At 47.4% G+C, this 27,040-nt stretch overlaps 1 protein-coding gene across 1 annotated transcript in view; it reads right to left on the reverse strand.

Annotated features, from left to right (window-relative positions):
• The window catches only part of LOC149343959 (uncharacterized), a 62,882-nt gene that overhangs the window by 31,502 nt on the left and 4,340 nt on the right, over nt 1-27,040 (reverse strand). Inside the window, exons 4-13 of the mRNA XM_089547110.1 lie at nt 26,517-26,971; nt 21,079-21,204; nt 18,170-18,412; nt 17,584-17,664; nt 16,401-16,574; nt 12,261-12,595; nt 10,740-10,927; nt 8,016-8,189; nt 4,460-4,718; nt 1,217-1,367 (exon numbers count right to left, since the gene is read on the reverse strand). Coding sequence (XP_089403236.1) covers nt 1,217-1,367; nt 4,460-4,718; nt 8,016-8,189; nt 10,740-10,927; nt 12,261-12,595; nt 16,401-16,574; nt 17,584-17,664; nt 18,170-18,412; nt 21,079-21,204; nt 26,517-26,971 — 2,186 coding nt within the window. The remainder of the gene's footprint in view (nt 1-1,216; nt 1,368-4,459; nt 4,719-8,015; nt 8,190-10,739; nt 10,928-12,260; nt 12,596-16,400; nt 16,575-17,583; nt 17,665-18,169; nt 18,413-21,078; nt 21,205-26,516; nt 26,972-27,040) is intronic.

The raw sequence follows: 27,040 nt of genomic DNA on the forward strand, positions 1-27,040 counted from the left end.
GATAGAGCTGTAGAAATCTTCTGTCGCAAATTAAAACATCGAGTAGCTTCGCGCTGCCCTTCGAACACAGTGGGCCATGATCGATAGGTCTGCATCCCTAAAATGTGCGCTGATGGAAATTGGACGTGATCCAGAGAGAACAACTATGTACAGTTTCTGCTTAACTCATGCTTATCTCCAATAAACAATCCAACGGCGGATATCAGCCGCTCGTCACCAGCGCCTGATGCAGTGCTTAGCAAATACCTACTCGAGAGTTCCGTAACTACGGTTACAAAACTTAAACTATCGCTATTTGTGGATCTATAGAAGGATGCTCGTAATCTTTTCATGCGGGAGTGCTCACTTGCTACTACATCGTAAGTCAGTTCGGAAGACTGCATCGCACGTTTCTTTGCAATACGAGTGTTTATCACTGAGTATTACTTTTGCACTAGCGAGCAAACGTCGAACTTCTCGCTTCTCTCACTAGCATGGTTAGGCCAGAAAGCTGTACTTCCATTTAATGGATGTTGTAAAGAACCTCCTTTTTTAATAACTACACATTTAATGTTGTGGAAATTTTTTAGGCATTTTAAAATATTTAGATTCCTTAACACAGCGCAAAAGACACGAACAAAGAAAGAAAAGAAACACACAGGGCTGACTTACAACTAAATTTATTCATGAAGTTTCACGAAATATTCAAGAAATGAATATTTAGATGCTTCATATGGTCATAGTACAGGCTCTGATGGTAGCCAGTTTATTATACTAGGTCCGAACTGCACTTAAACGTGGAACGAATTGTGATTAACCAAAGAGGTTTTTTTTTTAGTATAGTCACATTAGAACAAGTGCGTGTGCTAGACATACGGTTACGCGCTCAGCAGTGGCATGCACGGCACACTTGCAGTGTCTTTCAGTAGCTTTACATTTGGAATAGGCACGCACAAAGCAATACAGTGTGTACCTAGTGCGTTGGTAACGCAATCGTCCCACTTCGGCAACAGGTGCCAATAGGGGTGATTTTGGAGCGCACGAGACACTTTCTGCTCGTGAAGAACCGACGCGGAAGAGCAATTAAATCATGATAAAAAATGACAGTGGCTTATGAACACTTGCAATACGTGATGAGGGGAATATATGCGCATGATATAGCATTACTAAGTTTCCACAAAGATCTTGAAACACATGTCCCGGTAGACAGAGGTATGTCAGGCTCCGCCAGGCATGCCTCTTTTTCGAGCGAATCCAATGAAGATCTGCTCCAAATTCGTGTCCTGAATCAGGACACGAGAGAACGTGAACGACTGCTCGAGCTCTTCGATCTTCTCAAACATCGCGCTCCAGGGCAATTTCTGCGTGATGTGGTAGTCGTGCACGTTCTGGAACGCAAAATATAAATAACTGTCAGCAAAGTGCAACTTAGTCTGTGATACGGCGCCGCTTTCATGATCTGACAGAGAACCCCAATTACTGGTATTTGCCAAGCCTCTAGTGATAATAATGGGCGACCTATTACTGAAATTCTAACAGCCGTGGTTACTATGTGGCTTGTGAAGCAGGAAATTGTAAAACGTAGCTAGTGTCGTGCGGAATGCGGTTACTGCAAGAATGGCTTAGGTCACGAGAATTTATCTCGCGGTCATACCAAATTCAACAGTCAAATCCAAGCAGCGTGTGACATGCCGATACCTCTGCACTGATCAAAAATCATGAGAGCGCTGACTCCTAACTTGTCTCCGAAGGAAATGAAAGTACAACCGATCCCCCCCCCCCAATAAAAAAAAAGTTAAAACTGTTGCATGAAATCGTTATACATTATATGCACCTATCGAATATCGCACTCAATTGATCGACGACATGCACACGCTGCTAGACAGCATCTGTTCGCTCTTGGTCTCTTACTACCGCCTGAGCAGCTTTTCACGTAACGTCGCCAGTTATGCAATAGATACACTAATTTCGATGCGGTTGCAATTTCACTGAAAGTGCGCCAATATCGAGAACGCCACCAGCACAGCAGCGTTTAAATCAAGGCAGCCGCAAAGCTATCAACACTGGCTGTCTTCAGTGTTGCTAATGTACTGTTTCGCAAGACGCATTTTATTATTTTGCGTGCAGATTCTTCGCTTATTTCACGCGAAACGCTTCGAGCTCTCATTGTTGCCAAATTAAAGCGAATATCGAACGAGCCTGGAGCCGGATAGGAAGGAGCGTTTCTTCATAATATTCCTAAACTGTCAGCCCGAATCGTATCCAGCGGAAAGAAATCTGCAGCTCTGAGAGGGATTCGAATCGGTGGCAGCTCAGACAAATCAACCTCGCTTACCACTCGGCCTTAGACCACTCGGCCATCGCCGCATCCTCCAGCACGGCGTGCATAACTGGCAGCCAATCGCGCTGTGGTGTCTACACGGTCGCTTTCAACACCTTTAATCCGTTTGTTCTTCTCCGCGAATTTTAGCAATGGCTGCTAAGAGACAGATTGTTTTTGAGGAAAGTAAAGGTACAGTCTTCAACGCATATGTAGCGCGTGCTCACGTCAGCCTCTTCCTCAGAGGTAAGCATTGGACAGACTCAACATCATCATCAGCATGACTACGCCCACTGCAGGGCCAAGGCCTCTCCCATGTCTCTTTAATTAACCCTGTCCTTTGCCAGTTGCGGCCACCGTATCCCCTCAAACTTCTTAATCTCATCCCCCTACCTAACTTTCTGCCGCCCCCAGCTCCATCTCCCTTAATCCAATCCGTTTCCTCTAAGCACCAGCGGTTATTTTGCCTTCACAATGTATGCCCTGGGCAAGCCCATTTCTTCCTCTTGATTTCGACTAGGATGTCATTAACTCGCGTTTGTTCCCTCACCCACTCCGCCCGCTTCCGATCTCTTAATGTTACACCTATCATTTTTCTTTCCATGGCTCGCTGCGTTGTCCTTAACTTAAGCTGAACCCTCTTTCTTAGCCTACACGTTTCTGCCCCATAGGTGAGTACCGGTAAGATACAGCTGCTGTACACTTCTTTTGAGCGATATTGGTAAGCTACCATTCATGATCTGAGAGAACCTGCCATATGCGCTCCACCCCATTCTTATTCTTCTAGTTATTTCCCTCTCATGATCCGGATAAGCGGTCACTACCTGCCGGTCACTACCTAGACACACTGGGCCGGTCTAAAATAACAATTACTTCTCAATTTGATGCCATTTTCAAAATTTCTGCCCTTAGCAATTGGATATACCGATTCTATGCCCTTGGCTTCAGTCAGTAATCAACAGTGGATGTGGGGCGTGGTGTCATTTTATCTGATGAGGAAAGGCAGGAAATCAAAACGGCATGTAAACGGTTGGAGGCTTTACAATATAGCAGCTGTGTTGCCGCACACAAAAGCCGGCGAACCTTAGCTAGCGCTGCAGCACGCTATATCAAGCTCATAAAAGCGGCTGATGGTGGAGGTTCCAAAACTCGGGAATAGCTACCGCCACCTATTATCAGTCATAGAGGGCACTATGCATTTTCTGGGATGCATTTCATGCAGTCTGCAAGAAGTCTCGAACATGGGATCTTCCGTTCAACTCTGCATTTTATGAACGCAGCCAACGACGAAAGTGACGCACACTGGGAGGAAAACAACAAGAAGAGGGAAACGTTGAGCAGTAGTATCACTCCTTCCCCTCCAAACAACCACTTCTAAACTAGAAACACCGTCAAGCGCTCCAACGATTGAACTATTTCCCGGTACATCGGTGCTGACGCAGGGTTCCATTCATACACTATTCAATATTCACCGCGGCCGCACACTGTTGCCGAGACGCGATTCCGTAATAAAACAATTTTCAGTAATCTTCATATATCCTAAAACAATCAGCATCTTACTATCATCTTACTATCTTACTAATCAGCATACTAGCGAACGGTTGAGTGTTGTGGCAAAGCTGAATGCCTAATAGTAACACTGCATAGGATTTGAGCAGAATTACGCGTACTGAAATGCATTTCGGATGCTGTTTACAGTTGCTCGTACGTCATGCTTATTAAACTGATCACTGCCAGGACAGGCTGCTCTGGGACAATTATCATGCATCAGGGATTGTAAGCTTGGACGCTTCCCTGATGAATGCTAATGGATGAACGCGCAAGCACATGAGGAAAAAAACGCTGTACCCTCCATATCCGCAAACAAAACGCAAATTGCATCAGAGCCCCGATCCTCAAGGAAAACCTTTCTCACCGTGCGAAGTTGAGGCGATACTGAAAGGTCAGTGAGAAACGCGCCTGAGTAGAACAGAAGCAACTGGCCCAGACGGAAACATTCTGGACCAATTCTATCCATTTTCTCTTTTCCTAGATTCCCCTCAAGAGCTTCCCCTTAACGCACTGAAGTGAAGAACAGGTACTCGGCGAGCATATTGCTAAGAGTAAAATACAGTCGCAGGAAAACAAATTTGGCCTTTAACAGGGCCGGAAAAGTCTCACGTCGTGAGCGCCAAGGCGAACCACTCCGGGGAACAACTTGGCCACGTCTTGGTCAAGCGCGCGACCAGTCTTGTCGCGAATGGTGGTGTCTCCCTCCCCTCGGCCTCGGTCGCGTGACACGGGGGTGGGTTTCAGCACCAACTGCATGGTGTACCCGGTGCCGAACTTGTGTCTGAGGTGCTGCAGGGTGCCCAGGCAAATCATCTGCCCCGCGACCATGATGCAGAGCCGGTCGCAGAGTGCCTCGCTCTCCTCCATGCTGCGAACACGGTACGGTTAGAGATGAGCGCACGCGAAACCAAAAGATATGAAACTCTCAAGAGAATTTTATTGGACCCCATGAGTTGGATTCCCTCTTGATCTCGTGATGTCGTAGAGGGAAATTGGGTTAAAGATGATGATTGAAGGATTCTTGACGTCTTGCAGATTCGTTTTGCTCAATCACATTGCAAGAGGACACTTTAGGAGAGGTTAACTTTTTATAACAATTAAAAGCACAAAGGAGTATACAAGCAAGGAGAAAACATATTTACACTTGACTGGCTCGCAGTTCTAGGTGACGAAACCAGCCCTCGGTCCTGCCGAAGCAGCTGGTTTTAAAACCAATGTCCCCGCCCTCGGTGGGAGAATAACCAATCAAGTACTATACAAACATCCACCCAATAACTTATTGGGGAAAGGAAAATACCACAAATCAGCAGTTGGGGAAAGAATAACACAACCAATGAATGAATGGGGAAAGGAGGTAACTCATCGCGACACTGTACACATATGCACACTTTCCACCATCACGATTTCGGATAATTATGCTTTCCCGCTGCGAGCTTCGCGAACACTCGCTTTCCCAACGTCCGGTTGCCGCCAAGTTCGAGGAACGCCATTTCAACTCATCTGTTTTGTCGTCGTCGCTCCTCATGCCTGCAGCTAGCGTGACAATATGTCAAAGCATGCCGCTGCAGACATGGTACAAAGAGCCACGCACTGTGGCGCGGGTCAGCCTCGCCGTACACACGTGCACACAGGATGCCGCCTAACGACTGAGTCCATGAGGGGAGTTTGACGTCTCCTGTAATCCTCCGCCATTCGGCGCCCCCTCTTCTCCCGCCGGGTTGACTGACCCCTTCCTGTGTGGTTGTGCGGAGGGCCCAAGAAAAAGGGACTTAATGGGCATTCCCATAAAGCGACCGGATGCAGCAAACAACATACGGCACCGCGAACTTCACTCCATGGTTACACGATAAGGGACCACAGTCCCTCAAAAAATACAAGAGTACAGTTCGCGACTAGTGTCGCTCGATGACGGAAAAGCGATCACTCAAGACACGACGGCGACTCCTGTCGCCCTGCAAACAAAAGTCATTCACTGCACGTAATAATGTCCACAGTGTCCATAATGCCCGGATGCCGCGGGGGAAGCACGCTCCCTAACAAAATAAGAAACGCGCAACAACACCGCGCACTGCACACACTCATATGAAACTACTGGCGTCACGCTATTCATGCCACGCCCAGCGTCACGCTCCAGGCGAAATGCGCCTTACCACCTGTCGGAACACATTACGTATGACTACGCTGTAATAAAAAAATTACGAGGAACTTTATCGGCTAAAGTGGTGAAAGACGAAAGCCTGAATGCTGCATTCTGCTACGCGATTGTTCACATCACATTCTCTTGCTGCGCTATTAATTAACTGCTAATTAATAGCGCTTAATTTTTTCCTTCAGGAGTGGAATGCGACAGCGTGTTGTGTCGCTGCCAGGGAGTCCACGGTACGCCGCCACCCGTTCGGCGCGATGCGTTGCCCTTTGAACGCAACGCTTTTTGAGGAAAGGAAATGGCGCTGTAATTCTCTGTCATCTCGGTGGACACCTTAACTGCTCTTTACAGGAAGGGAGGAAGTGGAGTGAAAGAGAAAGAGGGCCGTAATGAAGAAAATAAAAATTGTATTTCAGGAAAGGAAATTACGCAGTAGCTGTCTCACATAACTCGGTGGACACCAGTCGAAAATTGTATTTGATGAAAGGAAATTGCGCAGTAATGGATGGATGGATGGAAAACTTTATTACGCAAGCGAGTTTGGACCGTGCAAGGTCTCAGGGCCACCGCACAGACCTCACATTACGCGCATCTGTCGAGGCCACGTAGGGCCATGGCACTGGCACGCCGGTTCACACAGCGAAGTTGCGTGTCCGGGTCCTGCGACGCAAGGAGGGCCTCCCATTCTTCCCATGTACCGATGGCGGGCTGTGCGCAGTAACTGTCTCACATATTTCGGTGGACACCCGTCAAAATTCGCGCCCAGTGACCTGACGACCATTTTGACCAATCTGAAACGCGGACAAATTTGCTAACACGTCTTGGTCACGACGGTATGAGCCATTAAAGGCTTTCGCCTTGATATGTGATGGACCCTGTGCGAAGTTGGCGGAATGCATTTCTAGCAGTGAGCGCCCGGAAGTGCGCCCCGCGGATTGTGCATCAAAAATTGAGGCTGCATACGAAAGCGCATGCGCAGGCTCAGTTACACGCGCACGGGCATGCACAAGCGCGCGAATGACGACTGTACTGCAAACGCATTAAAAAAAAATAACTACCGTAGTTATTCGAAGCAGTGGCGGTGCCCACCTTAAGCTGCTCAGCCATCTCAAAAGCTCCTCGTCATTGATTTTGCATGGAATATCAGGAATCACCCTGACTCTCATCACGCTGGTTATGTAAGCGTGACTTTCGCTTGCATAACCAAGGTGAGCTGAGCTAAGCCGCAGCAATTTCTAGCTGTGACGCTGTTAGAACTGGTTCTATTTGGTCCGAACCGGTTCAAACAGGAACGGAATGCGCCTTAGGGGCCGAACCCGCAACTGAATCCGACAGGCGTGAACCCAACCCGAACCCTAAAAAATTCCGGTTCGACACGGTGCTCTGGTTCAAGCATGGCAGCGGCAGCCACGTTCCAATGGAGGCGAAACGCAAAAAGCACCCGTGTGCTGTGCGATATCAGTGCACTTAAAACATACCCAGGTGGTCTAGATTAATCTGGAGCCATCTGCTACGGCGACCTTCACAGTTTCATTCGCATCGCGATGTTAAACCCAACATAAAGATAATTTCCACAATGGGTACTGCTGTCTCGAACACATTAGTCACTTCCAATTTTCGGAATTCCGCCTATACGGCATACGGATAGGATAACACAATAATGATCCTGTAAATGGCCACTGTTTTAGCGGCTTACGACAGTACAGTAGCAGCAACCACAATACCAGCGGTGACCTCCTTTAAGTAGTGTGTCATCAAAATGCGTTAGAGCTTTGAAGGTATGCCAAATTCTCCGGCTTAAAATGTTGACCAGAAATCTTAAATAATCAATCTAACATCGCTGAGGATACCGTGGTCACATTAGGAGGAGGAGTTTGACGCAGATTTTGCTATGGCACATTTATTGCAACGCAGCTTCCCTTGACTTTGCCGCTAGAATAACCGAGGCTAACACAGGTAACAGGCATTCCTCGCCCAGAACTGTCTACTGACATGCGCGCTTATTGGTCAGCACTGTACCCTTGAGAGGTGAGCAGGATGGCTGTGTTGGCTGCGCTGCGGATCGCTGCGAGATTGCCGGAAAGGTTGCCCCTAGCGACGACGTCGATGCCGGCAAAGGGCTCGTCGAGGAAGACGACCCTGTGCTTGCCCATGATGGAGAGCGCGACCGAGAGCTTCCTCTTGTTTCCGCCGCTTAATAGAGGACGGAAGAGTGGGAACCATTATGAAATCAGCCTTTCTGGTCACTTACTGACAACCAGATTCAAGCCTAATTCTTCTATGTCAGATAACAAGCCATGGACGCCACAGACTCATGAACCGGCACACAACAATACTTGCGAGAGACATAAACACGCACACCCGCGCGCACACACAAAGGGAAGTTGAGGGGCTCACGGAAATGGTAAGAAAACACCAGTCATTGAGGTACACGCCAGGCATTTGGGAACGTGACAATATTCATGGTATTCCTATTAACGCTTTCCTTAACGAGTAAAAAGTAATGGCAGAGTGCGTTTAGATACAAGATAAAGATATTTTTACACAAAGAACACCACGTGCCACTGTAGGGATATGAACCCCATGATCGCAGATGCGGCGTGCTGCTCTCTCTGAGTTTACAGACACACACACACACACACACACACACACACACACACACACACACACACACACACACACACACACACACACACACACACACACACACACACACACACACACACACACGCACGCACGCACGCACGCACGCACGCACACACACACACACACACACACGCACGCACACGTGCGTCTGTGGCAGAAGGCCGAAACGTCAAGCGAACTACAGTGCTTCCCCACGTCTGCTTTCTTCAAGTGCGTTACCAACCTGGCCCTAGGAACTGTTTAGTATGTCCTCTTCACGCATGCCGTATTGCCTGTTGGTGATGAGGGAGATCATGCGTGCGTCTTGTAGCTTTATTGCTCTGAGCAGGGTCTAAGTGTGAAAACTGCGTTGGGTGGATTGAACCCTCAGCTCAAGACTCTCATTGCTGTCTTCTCCGGTATATGCGTTCCTTCCTGGTTGACCTCGAGTCTCAGGTCCTCGCTGGTTGGGAGAGCCCGTTTTGCTTGCCTCTACAGAATCGCAGCAGATCTGATTTCTCGATCGAGCATGCGAGTCTTCATTCTCCCAGGTATTGCTCTGCACAGGAAGCCGGTTCCTATAGCCTTTCTTCCTTCTGCCCGAGGGAGCCCCTGTTTGTCCAGACTGTTATGTCGTCCGCATACATGGCGTGCCTGATGCCTTCGATCATCTCTAGTTTTTCAGCTAGGCCTATCATAGTAGTATGGGTGAAATGACCCTTGGGGTGGGCCCTTGTTTGGCGTGCGATTTTTCTCCGATCGCAGGTCTGCAATGCCGATGACTAACAAATATTCCACGCGACCATGCGCTTGCGCACAGCCAGAGGAGCTCTGTTGAACGCGGAATTAGTGAATGTAGCCGCATTCGGCGGTGCCGTGAACGTGACGGGACGGGAAGTGTGATTTGGGCGTTTCCCGAAAAGTAGGAACCAGTGATTTGGCTGCGCTCAGTGTGAAAAACAGCAGGCGCGTTGGTTCGAGGCAGCTATTAGCAGCTCAAAACACTAAGCCGCGTTCCTAATCGTCTATAGGTCATTACGTCTGTCGGGCCGGAGAGATCACCAGTTTCAGAAACAAGGGAACACACTTTGCTGAAGCAATAATGCGAATTTCTCCCTTATTGCAAAGCAATCCATTGGGACATAAATGCGCCACATGTGACATCCTAGACGCGAAACGCTGTCCGCCGACTAGGAACGCCTAGAAACGACTAGGATTGAATTGGAAGTCTTGGTAAAATGCATACAGGCCAAGCAGTTTGCTTCTAGGCTGTTCAGTGGAGCTATTATTGCATCCACGGAAGTCTTAAGTTTGGAAGGGGCAATGACAGGGTTTCCACTCACCAGCAAAGTATTCGTAAGACTGGCGACGCGTAGCGAGCACCGCAGTATCGCCCACAATGAAAACCCTTGGTTTCTTCTCTTATTACAAAGGGAGTACACACGCTTGACGCCCATAAAACACCTGCCTTGGGCTTATTAAAATCAGCAGCAGTCCGCGCTGTCATGCGGTGTTTCTATGCTCGTATACGTGTTTATTGCCCCGTGGGCTATTTTTCCTGCCTTGAGTGGCCATCTCAAGCGACCTATCCTGGCTTCAAGCAACTCTGCTATCTATATTAGCGCGGGTAACACACAGGGTGTAATTAACGTCGCCATTAGGACATTAGGATGCCTGCTTCGTATTTAATACGCGTCGATAAAAAACTTTTTTTTTTCATTTATGCAAACAGCCATTATTACCAGTCTCCATACGATGGTTAATAACATGATTTGTTCTATTTAGAAAAGAGAAGGATTAGAGAAACACACAGAACACACAGCGCTAAGTTCGGCACACGAATCAAGTCGATGCGTTCCGTATCTAAATCGTCATCGAATCGTGAAACGCCCTGTGTAGGTTGCCCGCTCACTTGTGGACCGGAAAGCAGATTGCTACCCTCACGCTTCGATGCCTCCAGGATAAGAGGACCGCATCAACAGTTTTATCCTTAGCTCGACAACAGGACGAGGCTGTATTTTTGGACAAGGGAATGCACTTCACACTGAGAGCGCCCTGAGTAGCGTTATACAGCCGCCTCACGCCCGAACACTTCTATGGCTGCACTGCAGTGCCCACCTGTATAGACCGCAGGGCTTGGGAGCGTGCTGCTCGAGGTCTGTGAGCTCTATGGCGGCCCGCACTGCTCGTTCGATGTTCGGCGCGGGAATTCCCCGCAGCTGCGCCAACAACCGCAGGTGCTCGATCGCGCTCAGCTTCTCCAGGAAGGCGTTAGACTGTGGGCAGTATCCGATGAACGACTGCCACTGCACAATGAGACCGCAGGGCAGGTACGCATAGATTAGTATCAAGGTTTAATAGTTGCTTAATTTCATTGCATCGGCGACGTTACACTGCCCATATAAATTGCAAAAAGGTGTCTCAGAGCCAAAAAATATAGGAGGAACCCCGTATACGTACTACGTACTAAAAAAACATAAGAATGAAGAAACAGCAGTCGCAGCATGAAAAAATAAGTTCAAGCGTAAAAATTGACACTTATTAGTAAACACAATTCGCAATAAAATATGTGAAGTTAGGTACAAGAAATAAGATAACGCTAATGATTTAAACAGGCATAATAGACGGGATTTTATAAATTGATTGGGAAACTTATTCGAAGCTGAAGTTGCGCAAAAGCTTTGCCGTAGTCAGCCCCTTGATAATGTGATAAGTGATTATTCACAGATGAAAAGGGTATCTGTTTGTGGTTCATGGACAAGTAAAGTGGCCCGCAGTTCTTTTCGTGAAATTTGAATGCTGCAATACCAACACTGCCCTAAACTATCTTTGACTGTATACTGGCTGAGCCTGAGCCGCCGCCGCGGTGGCTCAGCGGTTATGGTGCTCGGCTGCTGACCCGAAAGACGCGGGTTCGATCCCGGCCGCGGCGGCTAGAATGTCTTTGGAGAAGAAATTCTAGAGGCCCGTGTACTGTGCGATGTCAGTGCACGTTAAAGAACCCCAGGTGGTCGAAATTTCCGGAGCCCTCCACTACGGCGTCTCTCATAGCCTTAGTCGCTTTGGGACGTTAAACCCCATAAACCAACCAAACCATACTGGCTGAGCCTGGGACGACATGAGGTTGTTTCCGACTACGCTTTCTGCGTCCATGCCGGAATCGCCGCTGAATAGAATTTCTAATGCTTCCGCATGAAAAAGCACGAAGTCGACTGTGTTTTCAGTGGAGCAACAATTTTAGTTGAACTTTACGTTTCTGCCCAGTAGGTCAGTACCAGACAAAACACAACTGTTATTCACTTTTCTTTTCAAGAATATTGGGAAACTGCCGTTCATTATCTTTACGAATATCCATCGAGGAAAACGTATATAACCTTCTAATGACTGCTTTTCTAATGTTTTAATCTCGTTCCATTCCACAGCTCTTTGGATGATGTCACGAACCTCTGGACCGGTCCATGTTTTCTATGCCCACCAACGACGTCAACAACACTGGGTGCTCTACTGAACTGGACTATTAAAACCATTACATTGAAAGCACAAAGACGACTGTGTTTGCAATGGAGTAATCCAAACTTCTGTGCTACCATAACGGTGAGGATGCCTCCATGGTTCCAGAGGACAGCCAGCGAAACTCACCCTCCTGGGAGAGGCGGAGAGGCTCACGTCGGCCATGTAAGCGTCCCCTGCGCTTGGCTCCAGTAGGCCCGTGAGCATTTGGAAAGTGGTGCTTTTGCCTGCGCCACTCACGCCGAGGAGTCCGAAGCATTCGTCGCGGCGCAGCGCCAGGCTAACACCACGCACCGCCTTGGCTTCCTTGAACGACTTGTACAGCTCGCAGGCCACGAGAATGTGACCCTCGTTCTCCAACTCCGCCGACGCACCGTTCGCCGCGAGTCGTTTGGATAGCTCCTTCTCGGCACGAACGTCTTCGTCCAAGCCGTCGCCTCCTTTTATAGCTGCCTTGCCGGATCCTAAGAGGCCAGATTGAAGACCATCTCTGAGACACGCCAGACTAAAACCGTACTGCACGCCACATATACACACGCGGTTCCGGTTGTCTAAACTTCGTTCGCACTGTAACATTTTCTTAGATAAAAAAGCGCAGCATGATCTCGCAGAAAAGACCTATATATAGGCGCTCCAAAACGAGGAGCTATTCAGGGAATAAACAGCCTATTACACTCGTACACCATATGCATAGCACAAGAGCGCACTGGTTATTCTTATTGCATCTGCTCAAAAAGATGCTCCATGCCGTTGTAACTCTGAGATTTGAATGCCGTATGGCATATTGAAACGAGATATAAACTGCAAACCATTTTCTTTTACATAGCGGTTTCATATTGTGAAATAGATATACATATACATATACACGCGTCCCTATCGCATACAATCCACTCGAATTGAGAATTTCAAGAAAAAAATTTAGTGCCCATCAGTTGGATTGATGCGGAAGAAATTCGAGAGCATTCTTCTTTCACTCCCCAGTCTATTACTGTTCTTGTTGAATTCACGAGGTCTGTCAGAAAAGTATCCGACCTTTGGCCGAAGAAATAAAACTGGCATAACTGGAGCCTTAAAAACCTAAGGGCCTTCAAAGTAGTCTCCTTGGGACTCCACACACTTCTCCCAGCGTTGCTGCCATTTTTGGAAGTATTCCGAAAAGGCCCCTTTCGGAATGGAGTTTAGCTCAGCTGTCGCCGCAGCCATACTGTCCTCTCTCGACTGAAATCGCGCTCCTTTTAATGGGCTCTTAATTTTGGGAAACATCCAGAAGTCGCAGGGGGTCATATCAGGAAAGTAAGGAGTCTGTTGATCTACAGGAGTCTGGTTTTTCGCCAGAAAAGTCTGAATCAAGTGCGAGGATTGTGCAGGAGCATTGTCGGGATGGATGCGCCAATTTCCTGTTGACCTCAACTCCGGTCTCTTCCGCCGCACAGCACGACGTAGATGACGGAGGACATATCTGTAGTACTCTTTGGTCATTGTTTGACCCTGATGGTTGCGTACTCGTGGTGTGCCCCACAGAGGGAGTAAAGGAAAGCAGTCAGCATCACTTTGACATTGCGGCACACTTGGCGGGCCTTCTTTGGCCTTGGTGACGTGGAATGCTTCCACTGTGACGACTGGGATTTGGTTTCTGGGTCCTACCCGCATACCCAAGACTCGTCACTAGTGATTATGGCGTCGATGAAGTCGGGGTCACTGTTTGTGGAATCCAGTACGTCCTGTGAGACTTCAATACGAAGCTGCTTTTGCTCCACCGTGAGCAGCTTCGGCACGAATTTCTCTGCAACTCTCTCCATGGCTAAATCTTCGGTGATAATGGAATGTGGAGAAATATTGCTCATGTCCACCCCTTCCTCAATTTCTCGGATAGTCACACGACGGTCCTGCATCACCACAGCGTTCACTTCGGCAATGACCTGGTCATTTCGGCATTTTGATGGCTGACCGGGACGTGGCTCTCTCTCCACCGATGTGCGGCGGTCTTTGAACCGGTTTCACCACTGCTTAATCGGTGTGCTGTTCATAGCATCGTCACCAAAAGCCGTCTGAATATTTCCAATGGTTTCCACTTCGCTGTCGCCCAGTTTCTGGCAAAATTTGAGGGAGTAGCGCTGCTCCTGTCGCTCCGCCATTTTCCTTGCAATAGAAAACCGACGAGAGCACTGCGCACTGCCTCACTCAAACGCTGCATCCCAGCGACTCACGTTATCGGCAGGCGGGAAAAAATTCGTGCATGCTCACGAAGGTTCAAGGTCGGCTGATGCAAGCGCGCTTATTTCATATACATCAATTGTTCGCAAAAAAAAATAAAGTTGGATACTTTTCTAACAGACATCGTAAATTCTGAGTCCATTGTCTTTTACTCCCCAGTTTATTCCAATTCAGATTACATTCCCATTCTCGCCACGTAACTACGTACAAATGTGTTACATCGTTAGATCGCGGCTAGTCGTCATACCACTGCCGGCGCAGTAGCCCAGCGGTTAAGCGACGCGCCAATGCATTTCTAGGCGGTGTTTAAAGCACATCCACCAGTGGGGTAGTGAGACCAAGGTTGCTCTTCTCGAGCACTGCCACAAGGAATAGCTCCCTCAAGCCAAAAGGCTGTATAATCTGCGTGTAGGCCTGCTGTTGTCCGAGTCATTTTCATTTTTGCTCAGTCGCTCTTTGTCCATCGTCTTCCTGCTCTCTGCTACAAATGCAGAGAGCAAGGGAAGAGGTCCAGGGGAGAGAGTGTCGATTAACAAAATAATTTTGGGACTAATAAGAAAATTTAAGAAAAAAGAGTCCCGGCCCGTGCCACTGCGTATAGCGGGCTTAGGGACGATTGACAATGACAATGAATAGGTTGGGGCGACCTAAAAAGAAATAAAAATAATAAGCCCCTGCCTGCATTGACGACTGACAGGTGGAGAAAAGTGAATTACTCTAAACATCACCTGGCAGGTAAAGGCTTTATACAGAATCTGCCGGAGAGTTGTCGCCTTTATGGCCGTCCTAATGCGCTCGCATGAAACGTCTCTCTAATGTGCCTAAAGAACACCAAAAGGAAAACACGTTATTTCCGGTCGCAGTGTCGAATTCGTAGTGCGTCGCCTTTTGTGCGTATCTAAGCAAAAGAGCAGCGCTTGCTCGAAAAAGGAAGAAACAGAGGCCGTTACAAAAGGCTACAGGAAAGTCTGCGACAATAGGTAGCCAATACTTGCATTGGACATGGTTAAGCGCTGATCAAGGCGACAGCACGTTCTACTGCAATGCAATGTAGCTAGATTGCTGCTGATGATAAAAGCAGTGACTGCTTCAGCCTAGTTCAGTGTATGCTGCAGAGGACTGATCAAGAAGCCATGCAGGTATTACGAACGCGGTGTGGAGTGTCAACAGCGGCCAATCGGGCAGAAATTTTTAGGGCGTGTTCACTTAAGCCGGCACTCTGCGATTTCGCCGTACTTTGTCTGAAGCCTGTCTGGGTCTAAGCCGCGCCAGTGGCAGCACCTGCCATGGTGGGGCAGTGGCGGATCGCATACCCGCTGCACCACTGCGCCAGGAGTGGTATTAGGCCTGCCATCGATAATGAATGACGATGACGAATTTTATGGAGCAAGGACATCCGTGGCCGAAGAGTGTCATTGCACAATACGTTTTCTCCTACTGAAGGTGGGTTCAAACATCCATTTTCCAAGCATTTCACCATAATGAAGCCGAGTTCCAGGTAGGGCAAAACTTTTACCAATTGTATCACCGGTGGGTGACCGGCGACACTGGAGATCGAACCCGGCACCTCCCGCATTCAAGGCGGGTGCTGAAGATTGGTATATCAGTGGAAAATAGATAATGACCAATTCCGCATATATGAGCATTAACCCATTAACGCTATGACGTCATGCCCTTAAGGCGGAGCTTAAGTGCCCCTCCACTTTTACTGCGCAAGCATTTAGTTCCCCAGTCACCGTCTACACCGATATTTGTCTGAAGCCTGCACGACTTTGAAAATAGAGCTTCTAACTGAAATCAAAATTGAAGTCAAAACCTAGGTGCTAACGCACCTATTTTGCCTTTGGTGTAACCGCACTAAACCGTCCGTAATTTCTTTTCTGTCCGCCGCTACAGCTCCGTATTTTTTTAAGCCGTAATCTTGCGTAATCAAATTTATAACCACGAAGATAGGCAAAAAAACAACTGCAGGTATACCATCCTGCCACTCGCGCCAGAATTTGTCAGCAAGAGATATGACTGTACATGATATTGGAAGCCGCAAAGAGAACAAACCTCCGGTGGCGACTGCAGCAATCTTGGCGGCGTATCCGGAGTGGAGGACGCTGAGCACGATGAAGAGGAAGACTCCCTGGCAGACGAAGTACAGCACATCCGTTAGCACGCCCTCGGCGGAAAACGAGAAGGCACCCGGGGCGTGCAGCTGAGCGTGCGGGTTTTTCACCGCTCCTGTTAATAACAGGCGCACGGCGGCAACGATTAGGCTCGTTCTCCAGGTGATTTAAAAATAATTCGCAGCTTTCAAGTGAAGTTTTGGCAGGCAGTCTGCAAGTCCTTTACTCCTTTACTCACAATAAAACACGAATTAAAAAAAAATGATTACTTATATGTGTATAAAGTTCGGCCAAAAGCACTGCTTGCGCCCTTCGATAAAATTTATTTTGTCAATATAGAATAGCAGTGCTAGTGATGTGCATTCAGAGAGTTTTATGATTTCCGGGCAATTAGGGAAATGGGCTTTGGCGAAAAAGGAATTTTCGCTGAGTTTCAGGCAATTATAAAAGTTAATATTGCGGCACTCATCCCAAATTCACTACGACTTCAAGCTGCTGCAGAGAAAAAGGGCTATAAATAAGAGTATTTATATCGGATTTTGGGAATTTTCGCTTCCCTCATGGAACGTCAGTCGGCAGTGCAAAGGACAAGGTCTGTAGAAAAGCCTAATAAGGTCAGTTGGTACTCCGTTCTCGTAGTTTTGTGTGCGCTTTGTTGTCAACAGCTGTGGAAGAGCGCGGTTAATTTATTCCAGGTCGCACTCGCGCAAGGAAAAGTTTCAAAATATGTGAGGTCGCAAAGAAGCTGCTCTTAGTGGAACGTTCTCTCTCAAAGAGGGGGATATTGTTAGTGGCCTGAAGAATTGTCATAGCAGAGGGTTTCGTTTCCGCATTGCTGCTGCTCAAACTTTTCTTACTAAAATACTAAAATTAAAACAAGCGCAGACGCTCTCAGGTATTTTGTTTTTTTTGTGCTCATTTCTAATCAAGCCAGTCATTATGATATTTTAGTCTATAGGGTATAATATCCCAAACGACTCAGGCTATGAGAAGCCGTACTAGAGGATCACATATAATTTTGACCAGGTGAGGTTTTTTAACGTACACTCACTTCGCACAGTACAGGGGTCTCAAACATTTTGCCTCTATCGAAATGCGGCCGCGGCGATCAGGACCGCACCCACGTCTTTCGGGGTAGTAGCCGAACGCTATGACCACTGAGCCACCGTGATGGCTTACTATCGCAAGAAACACATCCAGCAATTCTGCGCAAAAGCAAATTTGAATAGGAAAGTTTTCGAGCGCAATTTTTTCATATATTGTAAGATCTTACTACGATATATTCAATATATCCGCCATTCTGCAGTCAGCAGGCTTGCATATTTTTGATATTAACGTTTCAGCTGTCGTTAAAAGTTTTCCCCATTGCTCTTTTTATAGAAGTCTTGACTGCTCAATACGAGCGAAGAAAAAACTGCAAAACAAAGACGATGGACCATTACCTTCAATACTTCCAGAACTGTAGCATTGCAATTTTCCAATACTCTAAATTTTTCTCCTAGAATGTCGGGCATGACCTACTGTACATTCACTTGGGATTCGGCTTAAATTTTTAACTGCCTGCTGCATACCGACATGCTGCGAGAGAGAACCAAAGAAGCACCCTTGCTTTTCAACCGGCTGCTGTGCCCCCCAAAGAGCGAAACGACCGTGGTAGTACAAATGGGCACGGCGGCAATCGATGCTGCGCCTCTTGGCCAGACAACTTACGCAAGCAGCATTCGCCGAGATAAGGGCTGTCCAGGATCCACTGGCGGCAAGAGTCTAGGGTCCAAGGCGTGCTCACTGCTGTGGCTTGGAATGTGGCGCAGAGTCGCGCGGCCGGCTCCAGGTTGACAGCGTTCAGGGCGGCCTCGTTAAGCGCGAACGGGGCGCTCAGCATGAAGGCCGGGCGCAGCCACCACGCGGTAACACGGTATCGGAGAATCTTGTAGGCGATGACGGCCACAGGCGCTGAACGATGGGCGCGAAGACGACGGTACTCATAATCACAAAACGTGGTGCCGAGCTGGGGTATTTGGGGCTAGCTTTCAGACAACCCGCGTGAACTGCTAAGTCGGTATTCATTACGAAAAGGAGCATGGTACGCGCGCTTAGTTCAGATAGACAGCACATTTAATTTGTACTGTCACTTACTTGTACCTTAATTGGGCGGATACATTCTATCTGCCAGAGGATCCGATATACATGGATAGTTTAAAAAAGAACAGGCTTAGATACGCCATACAGATTAATTTCGGTTTGGGACATTCCTTAGGGTAATACCTCAGAAATATGTTTATAAGCTGAAACAGCCATATGTAAAACTCATGTAAAGTAACTGTTAAGAGCGGTTTTGCATTCATACCTTTTATTGAGTTCGCCATCAGAATGTACGAGTTATAGGTGCTGTGTCTATGGCATAATAGAAAGAATCCGCGAGTATCGTTTCGCGTAAGACCAAAGGATTAGTGGCAAATTGCGTCAGTAAATCTCTTCTTTAGCATAAGTCACTCCACGGCCCAGTGTTGAAAAGGACAAGAGATATTTTTTCCACCTAAAGGATTACTGTTAATATCTGTCTCTTCGCGCCTTATATAAGAGTAACGAAAGGTGTCGAAATATTCTGCAACATAACTGCTAATTTAGAAGAACGTCGATTTGGGCTAGATGGTGCATTATTTGAGACCGAAATGGTAATACCGCTGCAATAAGACGTACAAAAGAAAGACTGACACAGGACTTGCGCTATCCTGTTCCAGCTTATAGCGCATGTCCTGTGTCAGTCTTTCTTTTGTACTTCTTATTGCAGCGCTATTACCATTTCTCTCTCAAATAACTGCTAATGTTCTAGATTAACTCTTTTATAGTATGATTAGTTTCCTGTGCGGCGATTTTTTTTTCATTGGAAATCAGGTGGAGATGTACCGAACGTTAAGGCCGCTGAAGCCATGGAATGGAGACGTGAGGAAAAGGACAAGGACATTGTCTCGTGTGGTGGCCCCTGTTAGTTGCTGAAGGTGCAAGACAACAATTCGATCGAGGAATGGTTTTGGGTCGTTTTCCGGCGATAGATCTGGCATCGAAACCAAGCACTGGTTAATTTCTATGCAATCATCCACGGGTGCACGGACGCCCTGGCGTAATTACTGAACGAGCAAAAATGATTCAAGGTGCTTTCCTGAGCATCTAACGCACTTTTCGGCAACATCGAACTCGGCCTGCTCCGGCTCAGTAATACTTCGAATCCTCAGCATTTGAGATGGCGGCTGGCTAAGATGCTGTCGAAGACGGTCGGCGACATTCAGGAGGGATGAATCATCGCGTGTACGAGGACTTATTGAAGTTGCGTTTTCAGAACGAAGCCTGCAAAATATGCGGTTCGCCTGGTAATTCCAAGATGGATCTCTGTGCTTATCTTCGTTGAAATCTACTCTTGCAATCTTTTGTTGTTATCTATTAGAAAGCAACCGGTGGGTCGAAATATCTGCGTAATAATGGCGACACGAATAGACCTTACGTGCTTGCGTCGAACCTTGTATTAAATTACGAACAGGTGACAGCAAACGCCGTATGGGGTCTCCGAGGAATCGCAAGCGGCCATTCGCTGGACTTTCCACAGCAACCGCCGATGGAGTCTTTTTCTCCCTTCCTCTTCCGTGGATTTAACCGGCTTTCTGCCCCGCCATGGACATGATTTGCGTATTGAACGATTCCCAAGTTTGGAGTGCGTGAGGGTGAAACCAGTCTCCCAATAGGCGAGTAAATACGCTAATCGGTAACAGATTTGCAGTAACGCTGTCCTATATTCAAGCGAAAGGACAAGAAAGTTCTCTGAAAAGGTGCTCGACCAATAAGCTTATCTATACTGGCAGCCAGGTAACAGAAAAATGTGCTGAATATCACCAGCCCCAATACACATCTTTCATAGATTACGAAAACCATTTGATTGTGTGGATACATCTGCAGACATGCAGGCATTGCGTAGCCACGGTGTGGAAGAGGCATACGTGAAGAAATGTTACATACAAATGGCTACATTCTTCAGCAGGAAAACTTAAAATAGTAATGAGACGAAAGGGGGGCCACCAGTATGACAGTCTCTCTAGTGCCGTTCTCGCGTGTTTATTAGATATGTTCAGACGGCCGGAAGGGGTAAGTCTGCTCAAACATTGGCCCTTGTCGCGTTATTTCTGCACATACTTTCCAGAATCTCTTGAAACCTAGTTGCTGGTGGTTGTCGTGTTGGTTGCTACAGATTCACAAATGAGTGCTGTGAAATAGAGATTGATTAGCGCAACCTATCAGTGAAGCGCTGTGCTATAGACACGCAACATGTGGACGTCCAGAAGGCTTTCTACCATTCAAGGCCCTTGAACTAATTGCTAAACCTTTGTACATGGACGTATTATCATTTTGTTCTCAACAAAAATACCTTTCGCGGCCACGACGAAACCACAAATCTTCACCTCAGCTTCCGAACGTCGTGTGTGTGGAGCTACAAAGTTGAACATTGATGCGGAAACTCCTCAAACGCTCCTTTTCTACACAGCGGAATAAGCGATGTCTACTCTAGTGGCACTTAAGACGGGAAGACAGTGTTGCATATCCCTACACTTGTACGAAGTGATCCGTCTTACCTGCGAGGACGAGCAGAACGAAGGCGCAGGAGTAGGCCCCGCCCTCGGAATCGAATAAGAGCGCCATGAGGTACGGCTCGAATATCGCCACTGGAGCGAACGCCAGCATGATCACGTAGAGCGCCACTGCGAACATTTCATTGCAAAGTAGGTATTCCGTTCGCAATGCGCTCTTCATGTCCGCCGCCATTCGACAAAAAACGTCACAAGGACGCGTAATTACCCAATGTGTTGGCAATGCGACTCCATGTCTGGCGATGTCAATTCCCTCCAGTCTATGGGAATTATCAGCTCTAGTGACGTCACTTCCATTCAGCCAATCATGGAATTTAGCTTCCGACGGCGCAATTTCTTCCCGATCCGGTTTTTAATGCTCTCGCATTCCGTGTTGCGCACAAAACATAGCCCAAGGTAAAGTGGTTGTCGTGTCTTGGGAGGGGAACGACACTGTAGCCGAGGTGTAACAAGAACTGGGGTTTATTGACAGCCGGCCGTCAGACCGCGCGTCCCGCTGGTCGACGACTCCCCGTGAAAACCAGCACGCATGTGTTTATATCGAGATACAGAAAGGCAAGGGGGCGGTGCCCAAATACCGGCACGTGGCCGTGAGTCCGCCGTTTGCTTATCGTGATACAAACTCTACAGTGGTGCACTACAGTTCGGTTGGGAAGCGACTGCGCTGATTGAAGCGCTCACGACAGTACGTCGGTGCAAGTGCGCAGTAAATTTTAGCTTAATATTTAAGCCATCAACAATATCCGCGGTTTTCACGCATAAACTCTCTTGCATATAAACATTCTAATTCGTATTTCCACTGCTTTATCTCGCATCTTAAGCTCCGCAAGTTTTACGGGAGAGTGTTGGGAATCATACAGCCTGTGAATGAGTTAGCTGTAAGCTAGAACGAGTTGACTGGCTACTTGGTTTTCCATGGTAAATATACAGCGCAAGGCTCAAAAACAAGGGACAGAAACAGTAATACACACATGGGAGCTGACTGTCAATTGAATTTTATTTCAGAGCACAATCAATATGTAGTCGAAGGAGGGGGCGGTACATGAAGATAAAGGGGGCGCGGTAAACAGAATTCCTGGTAGCCGCGTGAATAAATTAAAACAAGGTACAGATGATTAGTACGGTAAAAGGGCTAAATAAAAAAAACAGTGAGGTGTAAACGACCATTACGCAAACAACGTAAATGACATTGAAATTTCCGGTACCCTTGTGAAATACCACGAAATGTGTTATTATGACTTCGCGTCTAGCTTATGAGGAATATGTCATTATCGCAAAAGGACGAGATCATACGCCAGGGAAATACTCGAAGCCCTCGAAATGCATCATGGCAAGGAACAGTGTGCCAGCACATCTCTGCTTTTGCGCAAGAAAAAGATGAAATTCCTGGGCACGGCCAGGCATGCATAGTGAGTGCGGTCAGCGGCCTCGAAATATTTTACCTTAAGAAATGTTATCACCAAAGGCTTGCACACAGCGACTGAGAAAGTGTTAGGTCTCGGTCTTCATAACACCCTAAGTGAGATTATTGAAGCGGTAACCGTCTCGCAGTACGAACGACTAACGGCTACACCAACTGGCAGACACATTCTGTCCACACTCGGCATAACATACGAACGACAAGGCGGACCAACAACTGACCTTCCCAAACATATACGCCAGCTTCTGGTCATTCCTCCACTACATCGGAACATGCACCCCGATTTCCACGCTGAACGTCGTGCAGAGAGAGCCAAATCATTAGGCAAACGCTTCCTTAATGATACCTCTGTGGTATATGTTGATGCAGCAGATTCTTCGGCTGACAAGATGGTAGTTGTAGTCACCACGGAATGTGGTACACTCATAACTGGGGGCACTATACGCACTCAGCACACACATGTTGGAGAAGAAAAAGCCATTGCTCTAGCCATTGCGGGATCCTCGGCAGAAACCATTGTCAGCGACTCAAAATTGGCAATACGTAACTACACGTTTGGAAGAATCTCTCCACAAGCAGCACGGATTCTGTTAAATTATCAGCCCACACGGCGCATTCGCCTAATCTGGACGCCTGCTCATGCCTCCCTTGCTGCTAATGAGGCGGCTCATAACCTAGCTCGAGAACTATCCCGCCGAGCTGGGTCGTGCAGTCCACCCGCCCTATACTCCGGCAAGGACAGGTTGTTTTCTTACAGAGAAATCCTGCAGCACTACAGGCTTGCAAGACTCAGATTTCCCTCAGCAGATAAAACGCTTTCCAAGCTACAGGCCAAAGCCTAGCGTAAACTTCAAACTAACACCTATCCAAATCCCCAATTGTGTAGTTTCTATTCGGATGGACTCTACTCAGACAAATGCAAAAATTGTGATGCGAAAGCACATCTAAATCATATGATCTGGAACTGCCCGCAGTCCCTACCCGCGAGTCGCTTCATTACCGACTCTGATCATTGGGAGGCTCTATTGCTCAGCCCCGACCCACGGACCCAGATCAAGCTCCTCCAGCTAGCTTAAGACGCCGCCGCTGCCCAAGGGATAGCGGCCGCCGTTTAAGCGGAGGGCAACTTCGGGTCGCTCCTCTATATCCGCTGGAAATAAATTTCCACCACCACCACCAAAGGCTTGTTTCCTTTATTTCCCATTTTTATAGCCCCTTTTTGCCACTTTTGGCACTACTTTCCTACTTTACACTTTTTTTCTTGTTTACGTTACGGCCCTCACGGCTTTAATCAATTTTACTGCTTTTACCACTTTATCGCTTTTATCGTGTTCATCATCCATGACTCACGTTTTTATTAATTTACACGACTACTCTGAATTGCGGTGACCTCCCGGCCTGAATCTTCATGTACCACCCCCTTCCTCAACTGCACGTTTATTGCGCTTTCGAAAAAAAATTCAGCTGACAGTCAGCGCCAATGTGTTTGTCATTGTTTCTGTCCCTTGTCTTTGCCTTGCGCTGTATATTCACCATATCTGTTAACGACTGCCCCCCCCCCCCCCCCCCCTCCCCTACAGATAAGGTCGCGAGAGAGTGTCCTTGTGGCCAGCGAATTGGAGAGCCTCACTATGATAGGCCCAGAACTGGGACTTTGGCTCATCTGACTTGGATATGGTATTTGGCACAAGAAAATAGTTTTTGAAAGCGGAAAATAATCTATAAGCCTGTCCACTTGATTCTTGTCAGGCAGGCTGCGTATTAGAAAATAAATGGACACGAACAACGAGAAACGTTTTCTTTAAAATTAAAGTACGCCATAAAAAACATCAAACCTCTCTCTCAAAAAAAAAAAATAATAGCCATAAATCTTCTACCGCTATGCTCCCCCGGGCCGATTATATTTCGTTGCATCTGCAGTGTGAAAAACACATTGAAGACCTCGTTATTTATTCCTTAGAGCATAAATTAGGGATATTCAATTGTTTTTTTTTGACAAGGAAACATTTTTACACCGCATGTGCCGCTCCGCACTGCTGTTCAAACATTTCATGAAGAGCGGAATGATTTTTGAGGTGGTCCAAAGCACCGTTATCGGCTTAGTTTTTTTCTCCTCGCGATAAGTCGGGAATTTAAACACTGCTTTCTTGTGTTTTCGTGTTGTTTTCTTTTGGTGGTGAAATGGCGGTGCGATAATTTAAAACACAGCGGCCATTAAATCATCGCCAGTTCATCGTTCACTGCGCCTCACTCTTCGGTTGGCAGCCGCGTAACAATATTTTCGTATCTATAATATTTTATGTCATGTTTCGGATATATACTAATTGTTGTTTTAGCATGCTCTGTGGTTTGATTGATTTAGGAGGGGGAGATGGTAGAATAACTTATATTTCGCAATGTTTCAACCATACCTGCGATTTCCACTTTTGTTTTCATTTCCTAAAACCACCCACTCGGTGAAACCGTGTGCATGATTGAAATATTTTAGGAAATGTGTGCGGTCTCGCGCGGCTTCTCAGGTACGCAGCTTCCACGAATTCCCTCAAGCTTAGGAAATTCAATGAAAATCCTTAATATTTGACAGTAATTTTACTCCAAAGTGCCAAAGGAAACAAAGGCAAACTTCCAAAGGAATAAAGTACAAAAGAATAAAATGCAAACTTAGTTTTGGTTTCTGTAGTTCTGGTTTCTCTTGCTGTGTTCTTAACGCTGAGTTACGTTTTGATAATACCATTTTCATACGTACGATAAAAATTCTGTAGTCAATAATAATTTAAACAAAAATTCTCGTCTTGGTAAGAATAGCTTACCGACCTAATTGGAACAGCTTTTTTCGTTTTGAATCATGGGTGGACAATCTATCACATTTCTCCTCATTGTAATGTTGTGCTTGCTAGGCTCCTGACTAATAGATACCCATTTCTAGGCGCCGTGTGGTGGTCGATTCGCTTCCCTGGCGATAGAAACTCATACCGCACCAACTGAAATACTGGATGATGAAGCATAAGCTGATATAGGATAAGGGCTAACTTCCCTTTGCGATGGCAGTTTATGGCCAACACAGTTTTTGTTCTGTGACGGCTGTTCTAAACAGCGAGTTTAGTTTTGATCATTTCCATGTGCTGTTGACGATAAAACTTCAATATCACATAAACACCTCAACAATACTTCTTGACTGTATCAGGATAGTCTACGAGGTCCCCATTATGTTTGCTTGCACAACCTGGTTTCAATCTGCCATGCTTTCATTCAAAGCTAACTTTTGAGACGTGCTACCATGTGGTCGCTAGCTAAAGTCCGTACGGCTGATGTTTAACACGCGCAAAGACAGCCAGGCCGCACGCTTCGTTATGCATTGTATGTCTTTCATTGTATGCAACTCTTTAAAATGAGTGGGTAATTATGTGGGGTTCAATGTCCCAAAGCTGAACACGGGCTATGCCAGACACCGCACTACAGTGCTGCATATTCAATTTGGCCGCCTGGGATTTGTTCCGCACAAAGCCACCGCACAGCATATGAATGTTCTTGCATTCTATTTCCACTCAACTGCGGCCGCCGCGGCCGGGATTCGGTCCCGCGTCCTAGGGCTCAGAACCCGAACGCCACACTCTCTAAAGCACCACCGCAATAGGGGCAAAAAAGCCAAATATTCCAGCATCTGTGAACTGTGCTTTATACGTAGGATCAGAGAGGATGCCAGCATGATCTCTTCTGCGAAGCGCCACACCGAAAGCCCAAAGGGTTGCATGCGATCAGTGTCTACCAACCTTATAAATAGAGTTTTAGCGCCAAGCCTACACGCAAGACAGAAGACAACAGAAGCGCCCCTTGTTGTCTTCTTCATGTGTATTCTTGGCTCTAAAATTATTTTATATTGTGCGACTACCAACTAACCCAGCACTTAACTCTTCAAAGTGTCGGCAGACTTCAGTAAGTTAATGACAGATTCGATCATAAAAGCGAAATCATGCTCGGAGAACCAATGCGACTCGCAACTCACCAATGGTGGTGACCTGTAGCTCCGCGTACCAAAACGCGTAGATGGTGAAGCAAACACCGAAGGGCACCAGGTACAGGAAGAGCAGGTCGAACAAGAAGTGGCTCAAGACGTAGAGCGGGCCAGAGACGCCCGTCATGAGCTGCAGGTCGCGAGCCCCGCTCAGCTTCTCTGCCACGGGGAACGAGACCACGGTACACGCGGCCAGGCCCAGCACTGCCGCCGGCCAGCCACTCCAGAATTCGTTGTTGCCCACTATCACCGACCTGATCTTCTCCAGCTCCTCCTCTGCGGGAGGCTTTGCCTCGGCCGTTCTTTCGCGGTTGCTGTGGAAGGACACCTGGGCGCTGATGCGGGCCGTCGGCGAATTCGAGGAGGTCCGAAGCATGGCCGTGCCCAGGAGGTTCAAGAGCACGTTTCGTGACACGGGGCTCGCCGGGTTGTACCACCCTTCGGCGCTGCGTCGTAGAAGGGTGAAAGGCGCCAAGAAAGTTCATCGTGAGAGCCGCGCGTCGAGAGTATGAATG

Source organism: Amblyomma mixtum, chromosome 5 (assembly GCF_055824585.1).
Source record: "Amblyomma mixtum isolate Tamu chromosome 5, ASM5582458v1, whole genome shotgun sequence".
Classification (NCBI taxonomy): domain Eukaryota; kingdom Metazoa; phylum Arthropoda; class Arachnida; order Ixodida; family Ixodidae; genus Amblyomma; species Amblyomma mixtum.